The sequence below is a fragment of the Anomaloglossus baeobatrachus genome, chromosome 9 (assembly GCF_048569485.1).
Source record: "Anomaloglossus baeobatrachus isolate aAnoBae1 chromosome 9, aAnoBae1.hap1, whole genome shotgun sequence".
Classification (NCBI taxonomy): Eukaryota; Metazoa; Chordata; class Amphibia; order Anura; family Aromobatidae; genus Anomaloglossus; species Anomaloglossus baeobatrachus.
In genome coordinates this window covers 33,471,326-33,495,817 of record NC_134361.1, presented here as the reverse complement: position 1 = coordinate 33,495,817, position 24,492 = coordinate 33,471,326, and the positions used below count along the sequence as shown (strand labels likewise).

At 41.8% G+C, this 24,492-nt stretch overlaps 2 protein-coding genes across 2 annotated transcripts in view; one reads left to right on the top strand and one right to left on the bottom strand.

The window, feature by feature from the left end:
• The window catches only part of LOC142251014 (calpain-9-like), an 88,241-nt gene extending 87,791 nt beyond the window's left edge, over positions 1 to 450 (bottom strand). The window contains exon 1 of the mRNA XM_075323497.1: positions 412 to 450. The gene's annotated coding sequence lies outside the window, so the exon portion shown is untranslated. The remainder of the gene's footprint in view (positions 1 to 411) is intronic.
• Positions 353 to 24,492, top strand: part of LOC142251015 (inositol-tetrakisphosphate 1-kinase-like) — a 26,824-nt gene continuing 2,684 nt past the window's right edge. The window contains exons 1-8 of the mRNA XM_075323499.1: positions 353 to 555; positions 2,891 to 2,915; positions 5,418 to 5,540; positions 8,063 to 8,180; positions 12,374 to 12,469; positions 20,808 to 20,848; positions 23,253 to 23,418; positions 23,672 to 23,739. Of these exons, the coding sequence (XP_075179614.1) occupies positions 461 to 555; positions 2,891 to 2,915; positions 5,418 to 5,540; positions 8,063 to 8,180; positions 12,374 to 12,469; positions 20,808 to 20,848; positions 23,253 to 23,418; positions 23,672 to 23,739 (732 nt within the window). The 5' untranslated portion in view covers positions 353 to 460. The remainder of the gene's footprint in view (positions 556 to 2,890; positions 2,916 to 5,417; positions 5,541 to 8,062; positions 8,181 to 12,373; positions 12,470 to 20,807; positions 20,849 to 23,252; positions 23,419 to 23,671; positions 23,740 to 24,492) is intronic.

Genomic DNA, 24,492 nt, shown 5'->3' with positions numbered 1-24,492 from the left:
AATGTATTTTGATTTGGTATTAATATTAAAAAGGGTTCTTTACAGTAAGAGCTTTGCTTTCTTATGGGTCAATTTTTATGGAAAGTTTCTTTATCGATTCTATGTACACATATATAGATATACTTCTATATTATATGATCCATACTGTATTCTGGCTGCTCTCTTACTGATCTCATAGCTCAGTCATTGCGGTTGTTCCTCATTAGTGGGAGTGTCATATGCTCATATGCCATGTTCCCGGTAACTGTGACCTAATCAATATTTATGTCAATCAGCTGATAGATGCCCGCCCCAAAACTGACATACTCTAGTCAGCACTACCCTTAGTCATCGCCACTAGTGAACCCATCCTACTCGAGCAGGCAGAATGCAGCAGGGAGGTCAAAGGTGACTGGAGCAGACCGGTGTTACCTGGGCGAGCTGGTTTACAGTGTGGGGACTGACAGCAGGTGCGGAGATCATGCCTTCCCTGCACTCCAGGAAGAGGATTGGAGTTTGTCTGAATGAGAACAAGAAGAGAAAACTCAATTTTCACATCTTTGAGGAACTATGCAGGTCAGTCCTATTTCATGGACATTACACTTCGTATTTGTACAGGTGTGCCGCTGGGATCATTGACTATGTGCACCCTATGTAGTGAGCCAAAACCGTCTTCTACCTGTGCACTATGTGGCGGTATGCATTCTATTATGTAGGCAGCTATAGCACGTGTTACACCCTAGTTCAGTGTATTACACAGGAAGGTGTGTTTTTCTGGTATGTAAAACATCATAGATAATTGAAGCAGGGATAAACTTGTCATTTAACATATTAAACAATGGGTTTACCTATATAACAGCACAGGTAACATAGTATTCTTCATATTGCTATGAGCGGAGTTTAGTGGGAAACACATAGTATACCTATTTTTATATATATATATATATATATATAAAAATAAATATATATATTTATAAAAAAAATTATATATATAATTTTTTTATGTATATATATATATATATATATATTTATATATATTTTTATATATATATATATATATATTTATTTATTTATTTGTATATATATATATATATATATATATTTTTTTTTTTCTTTCCTGCACAACCATTGCATTATTCCATGTAATAAGTGGCATATGCATTATATTACATGGATTGGGTTTATGCAGCAGTTTGGGGGATTTAAGCTTAAATGGTTATAGAAAACTAATTTTCTAATATTTCCATCAACAATTTTGGATTAAAACTGTGAATTTTTAGAGAAACCGGACCTTGATATTTTTCCCAAATAGAGAATGGCAATAAAGATGGTCTTGGAGGACCCGGGATGTCCATGCATTACAATTACAGAACATTCAATTCATTAGAATTTGTGTAATACTTAATTTTCCCTAGAAAAAGGACGCTTTCTGCCGGAACCAAGTATCAGATTCAAGCATCATATAAAAATAATTAATACACAGAATTGCTAAATAAAATAATATAAAATTTTCTGCCAATAACAAATGCTATAATCCAATACCAAATACTATATCAGACACCATCATCTTAACCACTGCTAAGTGTTATATTCCCCACCATCATCTTAACCAATGTCAAGAATTACATCCCTTACCATCACCATACGCAACGGCAGGAGTCATACCCCCCCACCATTACCTTACCCAGCAACAAGAACCATATCCCTATCATCACCTTACTGAAAAGCAAGAGCTATATCTCCCACCATCACCTTACCCAACAGTAAGAGCCATATCCCCCACCATCACCTTACCCAACAGCAAGAGCCATATCCACCACCATCATCTTACCCAACAGCAAGAGCCATATCCCTATCATCACCTTACCAAACAGCAAGAGACATGTCCTCCACCATCACCTTACCCAATGGCAAGAGCCATATCACAACCATCACCTTACCCAACAGCAAGAACCAGGTCACCACCATCACCTTACTCAACAGCAAGAGCCAGATCACCACCATCACCTTACTCAACAGCAAGAGCCAGATCACCACCATCACCTTACTCAACAGCAAGAGCCAAATCTTCCAACCATCACCTTACCAAACAGCAAGAGCCAGATCACCACCATCACCTTACCCAACAGCAAGAGCCATATGCCCTACAATCACCTTACCCAACAGCAAAACTCATATCCCCGACCATCACCTTACCCAACAGCAAGAGCCATATTCCTCACCATCACTTTACTCAACAACAAGAGCCATATTCCTCACCATCACCTTAAACACCACTAGTGTAAAGCATAATAACACCCACTATCACCCTAAACTAACGTGTGGAAGGGGCCATCAAAGATTCAGAGGGATTCTGATTTTGAGAAGGTAGAGTTAACTATAACAGGAACAATAAAGATAAAAATTTGTTTCTGAGACCTTCTCTCAAGGACCATGACTGATAATGAAGCTGTGCCTGATAACATGGGGAACATCTATAATGACTTCTCTGTGAAGAAGGCATTGACATTGGTTTCTAGGCACATCATTGTCTTTATGGCCACCTATACAGATGTGCTCCATGATGGAAAATATTGGTTCTACCTTCGTCATGGTCCATGAAAACTGATCTGCATGTCTACATTTTGACTTGTGGTATCATAAGTTTGATGTGAGCTCTATTAGAAATCTTGCATCCAGGTGGCTTTCAGCTTCTACTTGACACCAATCACATTTGTTAGACGGCGGCCATATGTGCGGACCATTGCTAATGGCAGAACTGTCCTTCAAATTGACAGAACATCATCTTTCTCCGATTTGGTATTTTCATACAATACTATATTCCCCTATATCTGCATTGTTCTGTATATATATGGTCCATATATGTCATTTTGACATTCCACCTATGTCTTGTTTTGTGTCTGTACCCTAGGAATCAAGGCTATGACGTAACAGAGGTAAGATTTTTTTTTAATAATTTTGGCTTTTAGTATACCATGACAGACATCCATGTTTGACTGTGAAGCCCATACCCTTCTTTTAGGGGGGGCCTTAGGGCTTTTTCACACGTCCGTGCAATTTGTCCCAATGTCTGATCTCAATTCACGGACTGTCTGTGTCTCTGCCGACCTGAGTGTGCCACCTTCATAGAAATATGTGAAGCTGTCATGTTTGGGTCGGGAAAGCTGCGGCCTGTCCGTGCATTGTGATTCGATCGGTCCAAATCGTACAGTCGTGTGAAGGAGCCCTTTGTTTTAAGGCCCATTTAAACAGGTCGATAATCAGGAACGATCTTATAGCATTGCTCCTATAAGAGTTGTTACTAATAAACTATTGGTAAAGGCTTAAAATGGGGCAGATTCATTTAAAAAATAAATTTTTGTCCATAGCAACCAATCACATGGCAACTTTCATTTTACCAAAGCTTTTTAAAAAATGAAAGTTGAGCTCTGATTGGTTGTTCTAGGCAACAAAGATTTTTTTTTCCTTAAGACATATTTGACAATTGGGATATTAAAAAGATAATTGGGCACATTTTTTCCAAAACTGTTTTGTTTTCCATAGCAACCAATCACAGCTTAGCTTTAATTTTACAAGAGCTGTTTAAAAAATGAAAGCTTAGCTCTGATTGGTACAGTTTTGATATATGAGGTCCCTTGTATTTTTATATCAATATGTATTTTACTATATGGCATTAGGTATATTGTCTTTCATCATGTTAGTCTCAGTGGTGATTAATCCTCAGACATATTGGAAAGTGAGTGGTGTTTCTTTGAGATGAGCCCCTGTAATTACATGAAAAAATGTCTTATAAAGGGGTGGTCTTCTCAAAGAAGGGGGTAAATGCATGTAAGATATGGTGGAATGGAAAATGAGTTGCGGTTGAGAGGTGGTCTTCGCAATAGGTCGTCTTTCAGAGAGATTTCTCTGTAGGTAGATGGAGCCTTCACCCACACTCAACCTCTGGTCTCTAATGTTTTAGCAATGGGGTAGTGGAAACATGTCCAGGTTGACTAAAGGAGTAATCCCGCAAACAGGATAGGTGGTAGGTGTATGTATAGATGTATGTTTGGTGGAGGTCCAACCACTAGAACCAGGTAGATGTCCAACTACTGGAACCAGGTGGAGGTCCAACCACTGGAACCAGGTGGAGGTCCAACCACTGGAACCAGGTGGAGGTCCAACCACTGGAACCAGGTGGAGGTCCAACCACAGGAACCAGGTGGAGGTCCAACCACTGGAACCAGGTGGAGGTCCAACCACTGGAACCAGGTGGAGGTCCAACCACTGGAACCAGGTGGAGGTCCAACCACTGGAACCAGGTGGAGGTCCAACAACTGGAACCAGGTGGAGGTCCAACAACTGGAACCAGGGGGAGGTCCAACCACTGGAACCAGGTGTAGGTCCAACAACTGGAACCAGGGGGAGGTCCAACCACTGGAACCAGGTGGAGGTCCAACAACTGGAACCAGGGGGAGGTCCAACCACTGGAGCCAGGTGGAGGTCCAACCACTGGAGCCAGGTGGAGGTCCAACCACTGGAGCCAGGTGGAGGTCCAACCACTGGAACCAGGTGGAGGTCCAACAACTGGAACCAGGTGGAGGTCCAACAACTGAAACCAGGTGGAGGTCCAACCACTGGAACCAGGTGGAGGTCGAACCACTGGAACCAGGTGGAGGTCCAACCACTGGAACCAGGTGGAGGTCCAACAACTGGAACCAGGTGGAGGTCCAACAACTGGAACCAGGGGGAGGTCCAACCACTGGAACCAGGTGGAGGTCCAACCACTGGAACCAGGTGGAGGTCCAACCACTGGAACCAGGTGGAGGTCCAACCACTGGAGCCAGGTGGAGGTCCAAACACTGGAGCCAGGTGGAGGTCCAAACACTGGAGCCAGGTGGAGGTCCAACCACTGGAGCCAGGTGGAGGTCCAACCACTGGAGCCAGGTGGAGGTCCAACCACTGGAGCCAGGTGGAGGTCCAACCACTGGAACCAGGTGGAGGTCCAACCACTGGAACCAGGTGGAGGTCCAACCACTGGAACCAGGTGGAGGTCCAACCATTGGAACCAGGTGGAGGTCCAACCACTGGAACCAGGTGGAGGTCCAACCACTGGAACCACCACAAATCAGGAAAAGAGGGATTCTTTGTTGTCTGTGTGAAAGGAGTGATAGTACCCATAAGAGACCACCACTCCATTCACTTCTATGGGTCTATGGGAGTTGATTTTTCATGCACGACCATGATTTCCATAGACAAGATGCCTGTGCTCCACTGCTTTATTGACAAGAAGAGACAGGACTCCAGTTTTCATGAGTTACAGTGGTCTCAGCCCTCAGACCCCCACCAATTATACATTTACCACCTATTCACATTTTGTTTCTGTGATAACCCTATTAACCAAATTATTACTTTGTAGAACTTTATTTTAGGCACTTTCTATATTGTGTCACCTCCAGGTTGACCTCACCAAATGTCTCCATAGCCAAGGGCCATTTGACCTCATTATCCACAAGTTATCAGACCTCTTGGTAGAAGCGGGTCAGGACCTGGCATCCCATCACCTTGTCCAGAGACTTCAGGTAGTAAAATAAAGACTGAGAATGAGTTAAAGGGAATCTGTCACCAGGTTTTTGCTCCCCCATCTGAGAGTAGCATAATGTAGGGACAGAGACCCTGATTCTAGTGATGTGTCACTTACTGAGCTGTTTGCTGTCATTTTGATAAATCAATGTTTACTCTATCTGCAGCGCTAGCAGTTATATAGAGCTCATGAATATGCTGGACTACCTGCAGCAGGTCAAGTAGTCCTCTAATGATAATCTCCTGCTGATTAATCATTGGTTTTATCAAAACTACACTAAGCAGCCCAGTTAGTGACACGTCGCTGCAATCAGGATCTCTGCACCTACGTTATGGTGCTCTCAGATTAGGTGGCAAAAACCTGGTGACAGATTCCCTTTAATATTCTACATACCTAGAAACAATGGAATGAACTAAAAATACAACTAAATGTCACGCCAGGACTACCGTTGTATCTGTAAAGGGAATATATATATATATATATATATATATATATAGTACAAAATGTACACTCTCCAGTACAATTGCACACACCTTTCGTCTTTGTATAAGATATACATTAGTATGGTTTAAATTACCTGCCAAATGAGCAAATATTTAACCTACACATACTAATGTCACGTACTCACATACATGATATTATATTGTTTAGTAGTCTATGCTAATATAGTAGTATATATTATAGGGTGGTAAAGTACTATGTATATACAGTAAAGATGTAGTGAAAATTATTCAATCCCCATTGTGTATTAGAAAATTATTAAAAATTAAACCTTTCTGCTATTTGCAATAAAGCAGTGAAACAAGAACAGTATAACTAGCTGAATACAACAAGTGGGTTCTCCAATGTCACCATAAAACGCCATATTTATTAACTTCTGCAGTCTCAGAGTTATTCACCCCTTCATGACAAGCATCTTTGGTACTTAGTAGAGAAACTCTGGCTGTTATAACCTGCTGCAGACGTAATGCATTGCCAGAGACCAGGTTCTACCAGCGTTCCTGAAGAATCTTAGAACATTCCCCGTGGGAAATGGACACCAGGTCACTAATATTATTGTGGTGTCAAAAGAGTGGTCCAAAAAGTTAGAAAATCAGTGCCAAACATGGAAAAGAATACAAAAACATACACAGGCATTGGATGTTATCAGAGATATAGCAAGAAGAAGAGTTCACAAGTTCAAAGTTACAGGAACACTGGCTACATTATTTGGATGTAGCAGAAAGAGGAAGTGGTCACCGGCAGTCACCAGATTCCTGAAGAAGCAGGTGGTCAAAAACCCTCAAGTGACTGCAAAAAAAAACACCCTGATTTCGTGGGAGTAGAGGTTTTAGTTTTCATAGTGAACTGAATACTAAATTCTGAAGGTGTCCAAGAAGTATAGGTCTATTGACCCAAAAGTGCAAAAAAAAGTTGGCTTGTGACCATTAGATAAGCCAAGAAGTCTTGAGATTGAAGTGATGAAACAAAAGTGGCACTTTTTGGGACTATGGATCAGTAATATGTCTGTGGGTGGAAGAATGAAGCATATGAAAAAAAACACCCTGCCTACAGTTTTACAGGATTAGCGATAGATTGATGATGACTACAGTGAAGCATGGTAGTGACTTGGCGATATCTCCAGTGAATCATGGCAGTGGCTCTGTGGTTCCCACAGAGAAGCGTTTGAGATAGCTTGATGATGACTACAGTGAAGCATTGAAGAGGCTTGGCAATATCTACAGTGATTCATGGCAATGGCTCAGTGGTACCTACCGTGAAGCATTTGAGATAGCTTGGTGATAACTACAGTGAAGCATGGTAGTGGCTTGGCGATATCTACAGTGATACATGGCAGTGGCTCAGTGGTTCCCACAGTTAAGCATTTGTGGTGGCTCGGTGATGACTACAGAGAAGCATGGTGGTGGCTCAGTAATGTCTAGAGTGAAATATGGCTGGGGCTCAGTGATTCTCTGAAGCTATTTTGCTTCTTCTGGCACTGGAAACCTGAAGGCAGTGGAGGACAAAATGGATTCAATCAAGTACTAGGAATTCTAGAACAAACCATCATGTTTTTGGTGAGAAAACTGAAGCATGGGCTTCACTGGACCTTCCATCAGGACAGTGATCCCAAACATACCTCAAAGTCCACCAAGGTTTGGTTTCAGAAGAAATCCTGGAAGATTCTGGTGTGCCCGGGATAGGAAGAACACGGTTATAGGTGCAAACCCAAGATAATCAGTGATCTGGAGGCCTTTGCCCATGAGAAATCGATTAATATTCCCCTGGAACACTGGTATCTGGGTTTGCGTCATGTTTACAGCAGGTCATTTCTGCCAAGGGACTCTGCCAGGTACCAAAGACAATAGTCATGAATTAATAATTCTGACACTGCAGTAGTCAGTAAATGTGGCATTTTTTGGGTGAACTTGGAGAAACCAGTTATTATATTAGTTGTGTTGAGGTATTTATATTGTATTTATTTTACTGGTTTATTGGAAACATCAGAAAGCTTGTAAATGTGTATTTGCTGTTCCACAGGTGTATCTGGACACTCATCCCTTTACCATCCTTCTGGATCCCCTACCAGCTCTGCATACACTTCTTGACCGCTTCCAGTCATACCACCTTCTACGAAGCCTGGAGACCCAAAGGCAAGGTCAGACACAGTCACATAAGGCAGAAATACATACAGTAATGTCACAGTCTTTCAGATACACATTATAGGGGTTATGGCATGCTATATGAGGGTCTTTCTCACACTGTCCAGAATTAATTGTGATCCATGGTCTGGAAATAATATATGCAACAGAGATTTGGGGACATTAGTAGAACCTGGGTCACTTGTTTGGTCATTTGGTGGACTCCATATTGAAAAAAGGGACTTTTTCTGTAATGGATTAATAGTTTTTTTCTGGTTATGTCCTACCCTGTGTGGATCTTATTTTGGGCACATGGTAACTGACTCATAGAGTACCCCTTTTTTTTTTTAGAATTAATTAGCTTATTTAAAAAAATCTTTAAACGCAGTAGAAAGCAGCATTTAAGGTAAAAGTGGGCATCCATATCCCAAGATGATGGGGCCAAAGTCCCCTTTGTAAATGGAGCAGTAGTGAGCAAGTGTGCTCCTTACAGTCTACTGAAACTGCTCTTACTAAAGTCTCTAATGATCTACTAAAGGGGGCTTTACACGCTACGATATCGTTAATGTTTTGTCGTCGGGGTCAAGTTGTTAGTGACGCACATCCGGCGTCATTAATGATATCGCAGCGTGTGACACTGACCAGCGACCTTAAGCGACCTCAAAATTGGTGAAAATCTTTCACTATGGAGAGGTCGTCCCAAACTCAAAAATCGGTAAGGGTTGTTTATCCAGGTGGTTCATCGCTCATGCGGCAGCACACATCGCTATGTGTGACACGGCAGGAGCGAGGAACGTCTCCTTACCTGCCGCCGGCCCCAATGCGTAAGGAAGGAGGTGGGCGGGATGTTACGTCCTGCTCATCTCCGCCCCTCCGCTTTGATTGGCCGGCCGCTTAGTGACGTTGTGGTGACGTCGCTGTGATGCCGAACGTCCCTCCCCCTTGAAGGAGGGATTGTTCGGCAGTCACAGCGCCGCCGCCGACCAGGTAAGTATGTGTGACGCTGCCGTAGCGATAATGTTCGCTACGGCAGCGATCACAAACAATCGCATGCGCGACGGGGGCGGGTACTTACACGCTCGCTATCGCTACAAATTGCTAGCGATATCGCTACCGTGTAAAGCTCCCTTTACAGCTACTCTAATGGTCCCTACTGCTGATTCTCCAGGATCTACAGTATATGCTGCATTCGATACTGTGGATAACCAGATACTCCTCACTAAGCTCCGCTCTATCTGGCTCAAGGACACCGCTTTCTCCTGGTTCATCTCCTACCTCTCTGACCGCTCCTTAACTGTATCTTTTGCTGGCTCTTCTTCCTCTCCTCTTCCCCTTACTGTCAGGGTCGCTACAGATTCAGTCCTTTGCCCCCTCCTCTTACTATGGGTGTTCTTCAGGGCTCAGTCCTAGGCCCCCTCCTCTTCCTCAGGGTTAAGTCCTAGGCCCCCTTCTCTTAATATTGAGGTTCCTCAAGGTTCAGTCCTAGGCCCACCTCTCACTGTCTGGTTTCCTCAGGGCTCAGTCTAAAGCCCCTTACTCTTACTGTCAGGGTTCCTCAGGGTTCAGTCCTAGGCCACCTCCACTTACTGTTGGAGTTCCTCAGGGCTCAGCCCTATACTCCATCCTCTTACTGTCTGGGTTCCTCAGGGCTCAGTCCTAGGCCAGCCTCCTCTTCCTCTTACTGTCCAGGTTCCTCAGGGTTAAGTCCTAGGCCACCTTTTCTTACTGTTGGGGTTCCTCAGGGTTCAGTCCTAGGCCACCTTCTCGTACTATTGAGGTTCCTCAGGATTCAGTCCTAGGCCACCTTCTCGTACTGTTGGGGTTCCTCAGGGCTCAGTCCTTGGCCACCTCCTCTTAATGTTGGGGTTCCTCAAGGTTCAGTCCTAGGCCCACCTCTCACTGTCAGGTTTTTTCATGGCTCAGTCTGAGACCCCTCACTCTTCCTCTTACTGTCAGGGTTCCTCAGGGTTCAGTCCTAGGCCCCTGCCTCTTCCTCTTATTGTCCAGGTTCCTCAGGGTTAATTTCTAGGCCACCTCCTCTTACTATTGGGGTTCCTCAGGGCTCAGTCCTAGGTCCCCTTCTCTTCTCTCTAAAACCGCCCCTATTGGACAAATCATCAGTAGATTCGGTTTCCAGTCACATCTGTTTTCTGATGATAACCAATTATACACATTGTCTCCTGACATCACCTCTGCATTACTACAAAACTACAAAAACACCAGTGATTGTCTGTCTTCTGTCTCTAACATTATTTCCTCCCTTTATCTAAAATTTCATCTATTAAAAACTGAACGTCTCATTTTTCCTTCCCCTACTAACCTTCCTAAACCCAAAATTGCCATTTCTGTGTATGGCTCGACCATTACTCCCCAGCAGCACGCCCACTGCCTTGGGGTTATATTTGACTCAGATCTCTCCTTCACTCCGATCACTCATGTCATCTCCGCCTCAAAAACATCTCTAGAATTCAACCTGTTCTTACTTTTGACTATGCAGAACGTTTAGGCTATGTGTCCACGCTGCGGAAAATGCGCGGATTTTGCCGCGGATTTCTCGCGGAAAAGCCGCGGATTTCCCGAAAATCTGCAGCAGCGGCACTTCCCAGCCATTTCTATGGCATTTTGGAAATGCTGTGCCCATGCTGCGGATTTTTCCGCGGCGGATTTGGTACGGATTTTGATCCGGAAAAATCTGCAACATGTCAATTATTGTTGCGGATTTTGATCCGGATTTTGGCTTTAAAATTGGGAAAAAAAAAAATCCGCACCAAAATCCGCGGCAATTCCGCGGTAAATCCGCGGTAAATCCGTGGCAAATCCGCACCTTTGAAAAGGTGTGGATTTTGCGGGAAAGCCGCGGATTTTGATGCAGAAAAATCCGCAGCAACATTCTCCCGTGGACACATAGCCTTACTGTCGCTCTTAAGGGGGTTTTACACGCTACGATATCGTTAATGTTTTGTCGTCGGGGTCAAGTTGTTAGTGACGCACATCCGGCGTCATTAACGATATCGCAGTGTGTGACACTGACCAGCGACCTTAAGCGACCTCAAAAATGGTGAAAATCGTTCACCATGGAGAGGTCGTCCCAAACTCAAAAATCGGTAAGGGTTGTTTATCCAGGTGGTTCATCGCTCATGCGGCAGCACACATCGCTATGTGTGACACCGCAGGAGCGAGGAACGTCTCCTTACCTGCCGCCGGCCACAATGCGGAAGGAAGGAGGTGGGCGGGATGTTACGTCCTGCTCATCTCCGCCCCTCCGCTTTGATTGGCCGGCCGCTTAGTGACGTTGCGGTGACGTCGCTGTGATGCTGAACGTCCCTCCCCCTTGAAGGAGGGATTGTTCGGCAGTCACAGCGACGCCGCCTACCAGGTAAGTATGTGTGACGCTGCCGTAGCGATAATGTTCACTACGGCAGCGATCACAAACAATCGCATGCGCGACGGGGGCGGGTACTTACACGCTCGCTATCGCTACAAATTGCTAGCGATATTGCTACCGTGTAAAGCCCCCTTTAGACATTCTCGTCTGGACTATTGCAACTCTCTGCTAATTGATGTCCCTCTTATTAAACTTTCCCCTCTCCAATAAATCCTTAATGCAGCAGCCAGGATCATATTCCTCTCCAACTGCTACACCGACGCCTCCACCCTGTTCCAGTCATTGCACTGGTTGCCCATCCGCTACAGAGTCCAATATAAACGTATCACTCTCAACCACAAAGCACTTCACAGTTCTGCAAGTCTTCCTTCATCTCACCCTACGAGTTGCCTCTGTTCCATTAATCACCTAAAACTGACATCCTCAATAATGTGAACATCTCACTCCCGTCTCCAGGACTTCTCCCAAGCTGCGCCAACTCTCTGGAATGCACTACCGAGGACAATTTGATTAATTCCCAATATGCACAGTTTTAAGCCTCCCCTAAAAACACATTTGTTTAGACTGACTTATTGCCCTCCCCCCACTTATCTAACTATTCCCGTTTTGCAGTGGGGTGTTGGTGCTTAGTACCCCCTGTAATCACAGATTGATCACCGGTCCCTTGGATCATATTTGAAGTCCGTTGATGAAGTCACGTCAGCCAGTACCTCTTTTACATAATCGAGTTGGAAGGCTGGTTTAAAAGGGCAATAATGCAAATATGGGCAATGTAATTTGTTAAACCATTAACTGGGTCTCACTGGTGTTTCCTGTTTTCTTTAGGGGTCAGTCCCGTGTTCTCCCCTCCATGTGTGGAGCTGATGTCCAGACGCAATGATGTGGTGGCTTTGGTTAGAGAACATCTCACCTTCCCTATCAGTAAGAATACTAATAATTAATTTATATATTATTGTTATGCATGTAGATGGGTTTTGAGGTAAGGCATAAATAATTGTGCAAATGTAGTAAAAAGCACTGAATACATCATATAGACTCTCACCTATTTTGGTGATGAACCACACTGACTATTAAAAGTAAAATTGGCTACTAAAGATATGACCAAATCGTATGTCTCTTCCAGTCGTAGAGTTTTTATTCTAGTGCCAAGGTTCACTAATACTATGAAATTGTTGGTCCCAAGTGGTGTACCTCCATGGCTCATGAGTTGGATGCAGCCTGGCATCACACTTTCTGTTTTGGCATTGCAAATAATGACACAGTTGAAAACAATGATTAAAAAGAGAGTCCACCACTTCCTTCTCCATCAATCTACCGCCGTGTCTGTGCTCTGACGTCTCAGCGCAGTGGGCATGATGATGTGAGTGCTGTGCCGAGATGTACAGTACTAGAACACATCACTGTAAAGATCGGCGCAACGGGGAAAGAGGAGTATTTTATTCTTTTTTTTTTTTACATTAGTGAGTACACTGATGGCCAATGGCCATAATACTATATGGAGGACTATGTAGGTGTATTATACTATTTGGAAGACTATGGGGGTGCATTATTTTATTTGGAGGACTATGGGGTGTATTATAATATATTGAGGACTATGGGGTGCATTATACAATATGGAGGATTATGGGGGTGCATTATAACATATGGAGGACTATGTGGTGGATTATAATATATGGAGGACTATGTGGGTGCATTATAATATATGAAGGACTATGGGGATGCAGTATACTATATGGAGGACTATGGAGTGCCTTATAATATATGAAGGACTATGGGGGTGCATTGTAATATATGGAGGACTATAGGGGTGCATTATAATATATAGAGGATTATGGAGGGTGCATTATACTATATGAAAGATTATGTGAGTGCATTATAATATATGGAGGACTATGGGGGTGCATTATAATATTTAGAGGACTATGGGGGTGCATTATACTATATGAAGGATTATGGGGGTGCATTATACTATATGGAGGTGCCTTATAATACATGGAGGGCTATAGGGTGCATTATACTATATGGAGGACTATGGGGTTCATTATAATATATGAAGGACCATATGGTGCATTATACAATATGGATGACTATGGGGGGCATTATAATATATCGAAGACTATAGGGGTGCAGTATACTATATGGTGGACATGTGGGGGCATTATAATATATGGAGGGCTATGGGGGTGCATTATAATATATGGAGGACTATGGGGGTGCATCATAATATATAGAGGATTATGGAGGGTGCATTATAATATATGGAGGACTATGGGGGTGCATTATAATATTTAGATGACTATGGGGGTGCATTATAATATTTAGATGACTATGGAGGTGCATTATACTATAAAGGATTATGGAGGTGCATTACACTATATGGATGACTATGGGGTGAATTACACTGTGTGGAAGACTATGAGATGCATTGTACTATATGGAGGACTATGGGGGGGTGCATTATACTATATGGAGGACTATGGGGGTGCATTATACTATATGGAGGACTATGGGGGTGCATTATACTATATGGAGGTAGCTGGAGTCATATTGTGCTCTGTCTAGTTCCTGTTTCAGCACTTTGTGCCTATTTGATGGGGTCACAAAAACAAAACCTATCACATTGTTATCCCTGCCTTAAAAAAGCGGCCACTCTAGACACAGAAGCCAGTCAGCATCCGTCTGCTTCATTACAGTCAATGGCTGCGTCAGTAGATACACCTTAAACCGATTTTTCAAGGTTTCAGGCGAACGCCCTGCATGTATGTCTAAAAGATGATGTGAACCCGGCCTAATAGTCTTCTGCCCATACAACGTAACCAAGGACTGGGAATATAACCTGTGCATTACACAGCTCTTAAGATACGTTACGTGGACCCCAGTGGAAAATGTCTTATGTGGCAGAGGAACCTTTGGGCGTCCTCAAGCACTAGAGATTAGAGTTGGCTGATACCTTTACATCCCATATAGTGTCGTCTCCAGTAGTCCCTCTCTGGGATGGTTACGCCGCAAAAAGTTTTTTGTAAAAGTTTTTGAAAAGTTTGCTGTAAGCTTAAAAAGTTTATCATAAACTAGACAGGGAAGGGTTAAGTGCACACCTATCAATGAAAGGTCACATCAGATCATAAAACAAACCTCCCTTGTGACAGTGGTGACGTCTCCTGCCAACCCCATGGACCGGTGCCCACCCATCTGTCCAGGATCTGCCTAGGACTGTTGGGCCGTATTTACCTGTGGGTATAAGGTGGTGGCCGCCCCCTCCCTGGATTAATTGCTCACTATCTCTGGCACAGGGTGGAAATTGAGCATAGATTTGTGTGATTCAGGCCAAGGGTGCAAAGTTCTTCAGGTGTGTCCCTGTGTCCAGGGTGAGGTGCGAGCGTCACCCCTCCGTGTAATGCACTATTATTGTTTTTCGCTTTTCCTTTTCTGCACTTAGTTCTTTTTTTTTTCGTGTATGCGCCGTTGTAAATATTTGTATACAGACTCCTTGGAGACATTGCTGCTGACAGATACATATGTCTATACGTGTCACGTGTCAAAACCTGATAGCAACATAACACAGTCATCACAAAGCGGTGTCATTATATCTTCAGGCGGCTGCAAACCACACATAATTATATAGTCATTTATACGCCTAAGGCCTAACTAAGACGTCCGTTTTTTTGTTTGTTTGTTTTTTAAATCTGGGAAACTGTTTCCATCCGGATCCCATTTTTATTTATCCTTTTTAACAATCAGTAATAACAAATATTTCCATAAAAAACACATTTTCAAGTTTTTATCTGGGTACTATCCATTTTGGGTTTTTTTCTTTACAGACCCATTGAGTGGAATGGGCAACATTGTTCTTTACACCTGTTGAAATCAGATATATCGTCTTATTTTTTTTTTTTTTTTTCGGACAATCGATATAAAATTTTCTAGGATGTTTAGGTGACATGACTAGACAGTGGAGACAAGGAGCAAGACACAGGCAAGGTGTGTGTTGATGTAGCAGACCTGTGTGTGTTGATGTAGCAGACCTGCGTATGTTGATATAGCAGAGCTGCGTGTTTTGATGTAGCAGAGCTGTGCATGTATTGATGTAGTAAAAAGCTGAATTTGTGTTGATGTAGCAGACTTGTATGTCAGTTGATGTAGCAGAGCTGTGCTAGCTGTGCTATATGTGCTATATGTAGGGGGGTACTGTTTTATAAGAGGGATGATACTGTGCTATTTGAGGATTGATACTGTGCTTTAAGAGGAGTGATATTGACTAAATGAGAACTGTTACTGTGCTATATGAAGACTAATACTGTGCTATATGAGGACACATACTGTGCTATATGAGGACACATACTGTGCTATATGAAGACTGATACTGTGCTATATGAGGACACATACTGTGCTATGTGAGGACAGATACTGTGATATATGAGGACTGATACTGTGCTATATGAGGACACATACTGTGCTATATGAGGACTGATACTGTGATATATGAGGACAGATACTGTGATATATGAGGACACACACTGTGCTATATGAGGACACATACTGTGCTATGTGAGGACAGATACTGTGATATATGAGGACTGATACTGTGCTATATGAGGACACATACTGTGCTATATGAGGACTGATACTGTGATATATGAGGACAGATACTGTGATATATGAGGACACACACTGTGCTATATGAGGACACATACTGTGCTATGTGAGGACAGATACTGTGATATATGAGGACTGATACTGTGCTATATGAGGACACATACTGTGCTATATGAGGACTGATACTGTGATATATGAGGACAGATACTGTGATATATGAGGACACACACTGTGCTATATGAGGACACATACTGTGCTATGTGAGGACAGATACTGTGATATATGAGGACACACACTGTGCTATATGAGGACACATACTGTGCTATATGAGGACTGATACTGTGCTATATGAGGAATGATACTGTGCTATATGAGGACACACACTGTGCTATATGAGGACACATACTGTGCTATGTGAGGACTGATACTGTGATATATGAAGACTGATACTGTGCTATATGAGGACACATACTGTGCTATGTGAGGACAGATACTGTGATATATGAGGACTGATACTGTGCTATATGAGGACACATACTGTGCTATATGAGGACTGATACTGTGATATATGAGGACAGATACTGTGATATATGAGGACACACACTGTGCTATATGAGGACACATACTGTGCTATGTGAGGACAGATACTGTGATATATGAGGACTGATACTGTGCTATATGAGGACACATACTGTGCTATATGAGGACTGATACTGTGATATATGAGGACAGATACTGTGATATATGAGGACACACACTGTGCTATATGAGGACACATACTGTGCTATGTGAGGACAGATACTGTGATATATGAGGACACACACTGTGCTATATGAGGACACATACTGTGCTATATGAGGACTGATACTGTGCTATATGAGGAATGATACTGTGCTATATGAGGACACACACTGTGCTATATCAGGACACATACTGTGCTATATGAGGACAGATACTGTGCTATATGAGGACAGATACTGTGCTATATGAGGACACATACTGTGCTATATGAAGACTGATACTGTGCTATAAGAGGACTGATACTGTACTATATGAGGACACATACTGTGCTATATGAGGACACATACTGTGCTATATGAGGACACATACTGTACTATATGAGGGCTGATACTAATATAGAGTGTAAAAATAAATAAAAAATTGGAAAAAAAAACGTAATGTCCCAAGTATTATGATACCCAGCGTATATAAAGCAGGTAGCTGGAGGCTACTGTGTTATCTTGTCTGTGTATCAAAATACAACTGACCCCATGCATATTTTTTAATTATTTAAATAAATAATTTAAAAATGGCTTTGGGTCCTCCCAATTTTGATACCCAGCCAAGAAATAGCAGATAGCTGGGGGCTGGCATTCTCAAACTTGGGAGTCCCATAGTTATTGGCCCTCCCAAGCCTAAAAATAGCAGTCCGCAGCCGCCCAAGAATTGGCGAATCTATTAGGTGCGCCAATCCTGGCTCTTACCTGGCTCATCCTAATTGCCCTGGTGCGGTGGCAATCTGGGTAATATAAGAGGTTAATGAGAGCTGTAATTTGTAAAAAAAAACAAACAAAACTTTCATCAAGTCTGAGGTTAGTAATGAGGAGGTGACTATACCAAATCTGCATCTTCTGGCAGAAAAAAACGAGTCAAAAACAAGTCAAAACCGCATCATGTTTTTGGTGCATTTTACTGCAAGGAGATACAGATTTAGTGCATAAATGTTAGGTGTTGAGTTCAATGAGTTCACCTGAGGTCACAGCTGTGGTTCCAACAGTACCCCAGCTGTGACCTCAAGTGAACTGACCTGAGGTGAACTGATTGAACTCAATTGAACTCAGTGAAGTCCTTTCTGGCGAATCAGATGAACTTATTGAACTCAATATGTGATTACTGGCTTAGGCTATGTGCACACTTTGAGTATTTGTTTTCAGAAATTTCTGCACCATATCTGCATCTCCTGGCAGAGAAACGTATTAAAAACATTTCAAAACCACATCTCATTTTCGGTGCATTTGTTTGCCAGGAGATGCAGGTTTGGTGCATATTTCTGCAACATATTTCTGCATCTTCTGGCAGAAAAATGCATCAAAACCGCATAGCATTTTTTATGCATTTTTTTTTACTGGGAGATGCAGATTTTCTGCAACCAAATACTCATGTTGATGTTCCTGCATTGAGTTCATAGAGTTCACCTGAGGTGAGTTCATAGAGTTCACTGAGTTCACCTGAGGTCACAGCTGGGGTACCGTGGAAACAGCCAGCTCTGACCTCAGGTGAACTCACTAACATCACCACTCTTACAGCTGTGGATCAGTCAGTGTGTCCCGGATACTGTTGTGTTCTGCCAGCCACAGTGAACGGTCACGGTTTCTAATGTGAACACACACTGCAACTTTAGGATGTAACAGAGCTAGGAAAGTCATGCGACATCGTGATGTGGTTTATGTCAGACCTGCAGGGTTGTGTTAGGGGTTAATAAATTGGAGAAAGGGGTATTTTTTTAAATAAAGGATTATTCTCTGTATTTTGTGTTTATTTCTAATTACTTACACGATTAGTAATGAATTGGTCTCATAGACACCTCCCTATTATTAACCTCAGGCTTGATGACAGTTGGGATTTTTGACAAATCACAACTGTCACTATTGCATTATATTACCTCGATTGCCACTGCATAAGGGCAATTGAAATGAGCTGGGTAAGCTCCAGGATTGGCACATCCAATGGTTGGGACAATTTTTGAGCGGCTGCAGGCTGCTATTTTTAAGGTGGGGAGGACCCAATAACCATGGGCCTCCCCAGCCTGAAAATACCAGCCCTCAGCTGCCTGCTTTATCTTGGCTGGGTATCGAAATTGGGGGAAGACCGCATGCTAGTTTTTTATAATATTTATTTAAATAATTTTTTTAAAAACGCATGGTCCTTCGTATTTTGATACACAGTCAAGTTAACGCACACACCTGGGGACTGCAGCCTCCAGCTACATGCTTTATCTGTTCTGGGTATCAAAATATGTGGGACCTTGCGTCATCATTTCCAATTATTTATTTATTTTTACACTCCAGTTTGGGGACCCAAACAGCTAGTGTGAGGGCAACCAAATGTTGAAGAAATGTTGAAAATTTGCAGAATTATTGAACATAAAGTGACACATGTCAGATTATATTCCACCACTTTGGGCAATTCTTAGAAGGGTTCTTTGACTTAGTGATGAAGAAGTGTCCTCATGCCCGAGTCCCAGCAATCAGAGGTAATAATTTGGGTAATCTTACAGTAAAGTATTCAGTTTCCCTGCAGCACCCCCACAGGAGAAATTAGGCATTACACAGTACTTCAAATCATTAGGATGTCATTGCAAATTAGGACAGGCCGGGTCCTCCAGAGTGAGAGATGCTCTTTCTAACTGCTCTTCACTTTGGTCATGAGAGAAGGATCTGAAACACAGGACCCCCTCTAATAACTCAGTTATCTAAGGCTGAATATGAAAATTGTCATACTGAGTTTTACACAAACGTTGCTGATTGTCATGTTGGCGTTGGGTTCTTTTGAGATTGTAGATTCTGACACTCCGCCTGATGGTTTCTCTGGTGTCTGGGATAATCACAGCCAGACTCGGGTGTCAACCTGCTGTGTGCTGATTCATAGGCAGGCTAGCAAGAGTTAATCTCTGCTGGTCTGCTTGCTTCTTTGCTCACATGTTGTGGGGAGGCCTATCACATCTGCTCTCCTCCTATTTATGCTGGTTGAATCCTTCCAACCATGCCAGCTATAGTTTATTCTATGTTGGTCTGTGAGGTGTGGTGTCCCAGATTTTCTGGAGAAAGTTGTTCTCATTGCTTGGTGCGGCTGTGGAGTTTACCTCCTGTTGTTTTGTAGCTTACTTCCAGATTATTTTTCCTCATGAATCTCTTATTGTCTTAACCTTATTGTGTGCGTGATGTGTGACAGAGTTTTGGTTTTCCCTTGTCTGTCTTTTTCTATGGGTTTCATCACATTCTTATCCTGTTCCTCCCTGAGGAGAAGGGGAATCAGATCAGGACAGGGCCAGGAAGGAGACTCAGGCCTCTCCACCATTAGGAATATCCCTGAGGTTAAGGGTAAGTTCACACAACGCGTTTTTCGCGGCGTTTTTGCGCGTTTTTCGGGTGCGTTTTTGGCCTCAAAACTGCATGACTTTGCTTCCCCAGCAAAGTCTATGAGTTTTCATTTTTGCTGTCCGCACACAACTTTTTTTTAAGCTGCGTTTTTGAGCTTAAAAAAAAAATAGACATGTCAATTCTTTCCTGCGTTTTTCTGCGTTTTCCCCCCATGCAATGCATTGGAAAAACGCAGAGATCAAAAACGTAGCAAAACGCAGCCAAAAACGCACCAAATCGCGGCAAAACGCATGCGTTTTGTGACGCGTTTTTTTGACGCGGGTGCGTTTTTGTGCGTTTTTAGAGGCAAAGACGCAGCGTCAAAAAAACGCAGCGTGTGCACATAGCCTAAGGATAGCATAGGGCTCCCTAGCTTGAGGGACAGCTTGGGAGCCCTGATTCCGCACTATCCCAAAGTCATCGTTACATGGATTTTCTAAACTAGATTTCCCCTTTCATGTGAAGAATTTGGTTGTGCAATTTATTATCACCCAATAATAATAATCCTAATGTTTCTTCTCCTGCAGTTTGCAAAACCCGGGTGGCCCATGGACCACGTTCACATGAGGTCTGTATTATGTATTTGTTGCTTTACATTTTATCATTGACTGGTTGTAGTTTTGAATGAAATCATTAATTTTATCAAATTCGGTAAAAGAGTGAAAAAAAGACAATTCCGCCATTGTTTTTGGGTTTCATTTTTTTCAATTGACCTGGTAACATCAGGTCACTACGAGTACAATACCAAACTTTTATGTTTTTTTACTATTTTAATGATTTTTTTTTCAGAACTTTGAAAAACGAAATAAAAATTCAAAACCTTGAAAAAAATTAGTTTTTTGCCTCCATTTTTTGAGATATGAGGGCTTGTTTTTTCCAGGGTGAACTGACATTTTTATTTGGAGCACATACTACATAGTGATTGCTGTTTATTGCAATTTTGAGAAAAGGTGTGCTGATCAATAAACGGCAATTCTGATGTTTCCCTTATTTTTCTCACTACAGCATCAGATGAATTCATTTTATATTTTCATAGCTCACACATCTACAGATGCAAGAGTACTAAATATGTTTATTTAATTTTTTATTTTAATCGTGCATATATATATATATATACTTTTTTTTAATTATTTTTTTATTTATATATATATATATATATATATATATTTTTATATATATATATATATATATATATATTTAGATTTTTTTGTTTAGAGTTGTTAAAAAGAGCGTGTGCTGTATGATAAAACCTCCAAAAATGTGCCTGGTTAGGAAGAGAGAAAAACGGTTAAAAAAAATAAATATATATATATATATATATATATTTATATATATATATATATATATATATATATATATATATATATATATATATATATATATATATATATATATATATTTATTTTTTTTAACCGTTTTTCTCTCTTCCTAACCAGGCACATTTTTGGAGGTTTTATCATACAGCACACGCTCTTTTTAACAACTCTAAACAAAAAAATCTCTTTCAGATATTCAAATATTTTTCCCCTTTTTTTGCAATCCACAGGTCTTATTAATGTTAGCATTTTTCTATACATATATATTTTTGTACTGTCATTGAAAAAAGAAAATGAAAAGAAAAATAGAAAATAAGTGTAAATATTTCTCTTTTTTATTTTAGTACCATACAGGATCACTAAAAGTAAATTATTTTTATATATAGGGTGTTTTTTTTTTTTAATGGGTACAGGGCTACAAACAGCCTTTCAGACAAGCAGTGTCTTTTTTTTTTTTTTCGTTTTGTTTTATTTATTCATTTATTCATTAATTTATTTAGTAATTTATTTATTCATTAATTTATTTATTTATTCATTCATTTATGCATTTATTTATTTATGCTTATCTTTCTATTAAATATTTGCTTTATTTACTTATTTTCTACTCAGTGCCCCCTATATAATGCATTTAAAAGACTTTTGGGTGCATTTTATCATACAAACAGTATCTTTTTTTTAGTTTTGTTTTATTGATTTATTTATTTATGCTTTTGGTCTATTTAATTTTTGCTTTATTTATTTATTTTACACATGGTGCCCCCTATAATGCCTTAAAAGACCTTTGGGGGCATTTTAACATACTGACACATATGTTTTTAAAGACGACCAACCATCAGGATTTTCATATATAAACTAAAGCCAGGGCTATACTGGCACTATCATGCCGATTCTATACATACCTTTAGTTGTGAGATCGGATGTATACTTTCTGAGATACAGGGGAGTAAAGTTTGTGAAATGCACTGTTATTTGATGATAGGTGCTGTAGAATATTTACTATGTGGGTCTGGTTTTGCTAATTATTCCCGCCCCTTGTCTGCTACCTGTCCTTCCTCTCCCTGTCTCTGTTATTACAGGGTTCGAGTAAGGAGGGAAGAAGGACAGGGGGGAGGAAGGACAGGCAGCAGACAGTGGCGGGAATAGCTAGCAAACCCCAGCCCACCTATTAGATATTCTGCAGCACCTCTCATCAAATAATAGCCCCTCCCACTAAGGGGTAAGCCTGGGGTTCCCCGGTGGCCCAGTGGGTCCACTAATCCCGCTCGCTGCCTCTACACCGGCTGTGAGCGTTACAGCAATCAGCTCTAGATTCTGAGGGAACAAGACACAAAAGCGGTTATTTTGCCTGCAGTGCCTCCGCAGGTGAAATGAAGTATTGCAGAATATTTTGTTAAAAACACTAGGCCATGTGTGAAATGCTTTGACATGCGGCTCCCCCAGAGCTAGAGATCCTCTATGTGCCCTCCCTGGATATTAGTCTAAGGATAGTTGAGATTGGATTCTGTAAAGCAAACCACCCCAATAAGGAATTTATCTATAAAACAGCGCCACGCATGTCCACAGGTTGTATGCGGGATTGCAGCACCTCATGAAAAATATTTACAGACCATTAATCAGAGCTGACCACCATCTAACCACTGCTCTCCTGTATTGCAGATGTCCTTAATATTCAATGAGCAGGGCCTAAAGGACGTGACGCCTCCCTGTCTTCTCCAGAGCTTCATTAACCACAGTGCCACCCTTTATAAGATATTTGTTGTGGGTACACAGCATTTTATCGTCAAGAGGCCATCCATACGTAATTTTCCCATCGGGGAGGCAGGTCGGTATCCTATGATATATTCATGTGCATGTTTTGTTGCTTTACGGCATGACGTAGAGCAATCTTTTCCAAGTATGACCAGCTTTTCCACTATTTACAGCAATCATGAAGTATTGATTTATTTTTTTTTGTCTGGTAGCACTGTAAAACGCATATAGGTTAAGAAACTGTAATGTTTAGTCAATGAGTGAAGAATTGATAATTGTAGAAGGATCCCGGCCTGCAATAATCCCAACATATTTGTTGCCTACAGACCAAGCGACGATCTTCTTCAACAGCCATCAGGTTTCCAAAGCGGAGTCCTGTTCTCATCTGTCCCAAGTGAGTTTCGGGGGTTCACTTACTTTATCATTTGCATGGTACTTAATATGCGTTAGAACATTTAGTCACCCTGTAGATCTTTGAGGTATAGGCAGGATCTGGTGACCAGTACGTTTCGCCTAATCATGCACACAGTAGTATTAGGGATATGTTTAGCTATGAGCTCGCCCTGCACATCTAGTATGAATGTGCTTCTACTCCGTAGTCTGAGAGTACTCATACAGGTCACGTACGGTGTACATGAGGAGCTTCAGCAGTAGCGTAACTAGGGTTTGAGGAGCCCCGGTGTAAAATTTGGACCTGGCCCCCCACCCATCCCTGCATATTGTCAGATGCATGTATATGTATGTATACATTTAGTGTTTTAAATCCTATAGAGACATATGAGTCTCCAAATTATGTAGTAACGTCCCCCATCCTGTTCTAATGTCCCCCATCCTGGCCTCCTTCCTGGTAAATAGGTCTCCCATCCTGGTATATATGTTCCCCATCCTGGTATATATGCCCCCATCCTAGTAAATATGTCAACTATCCTGGTATATTCTGTCTGCCTCCTGGTCTATACTATCCCACTCCTGAGCATCTGCTAGTATATAATATCCCCCTCCTGGTATATATGTTCCTCTCCTGGGCCCCTCCTAGTATATAGTGTCCCCTTCCTGGTATATACTGCCCCCTTGCTGGTAATGTTCCTCTCCTGGGCCTCTCCTGATATATACTGTCCTCCTCCTGGTATATATGTTGCTCTCCTTG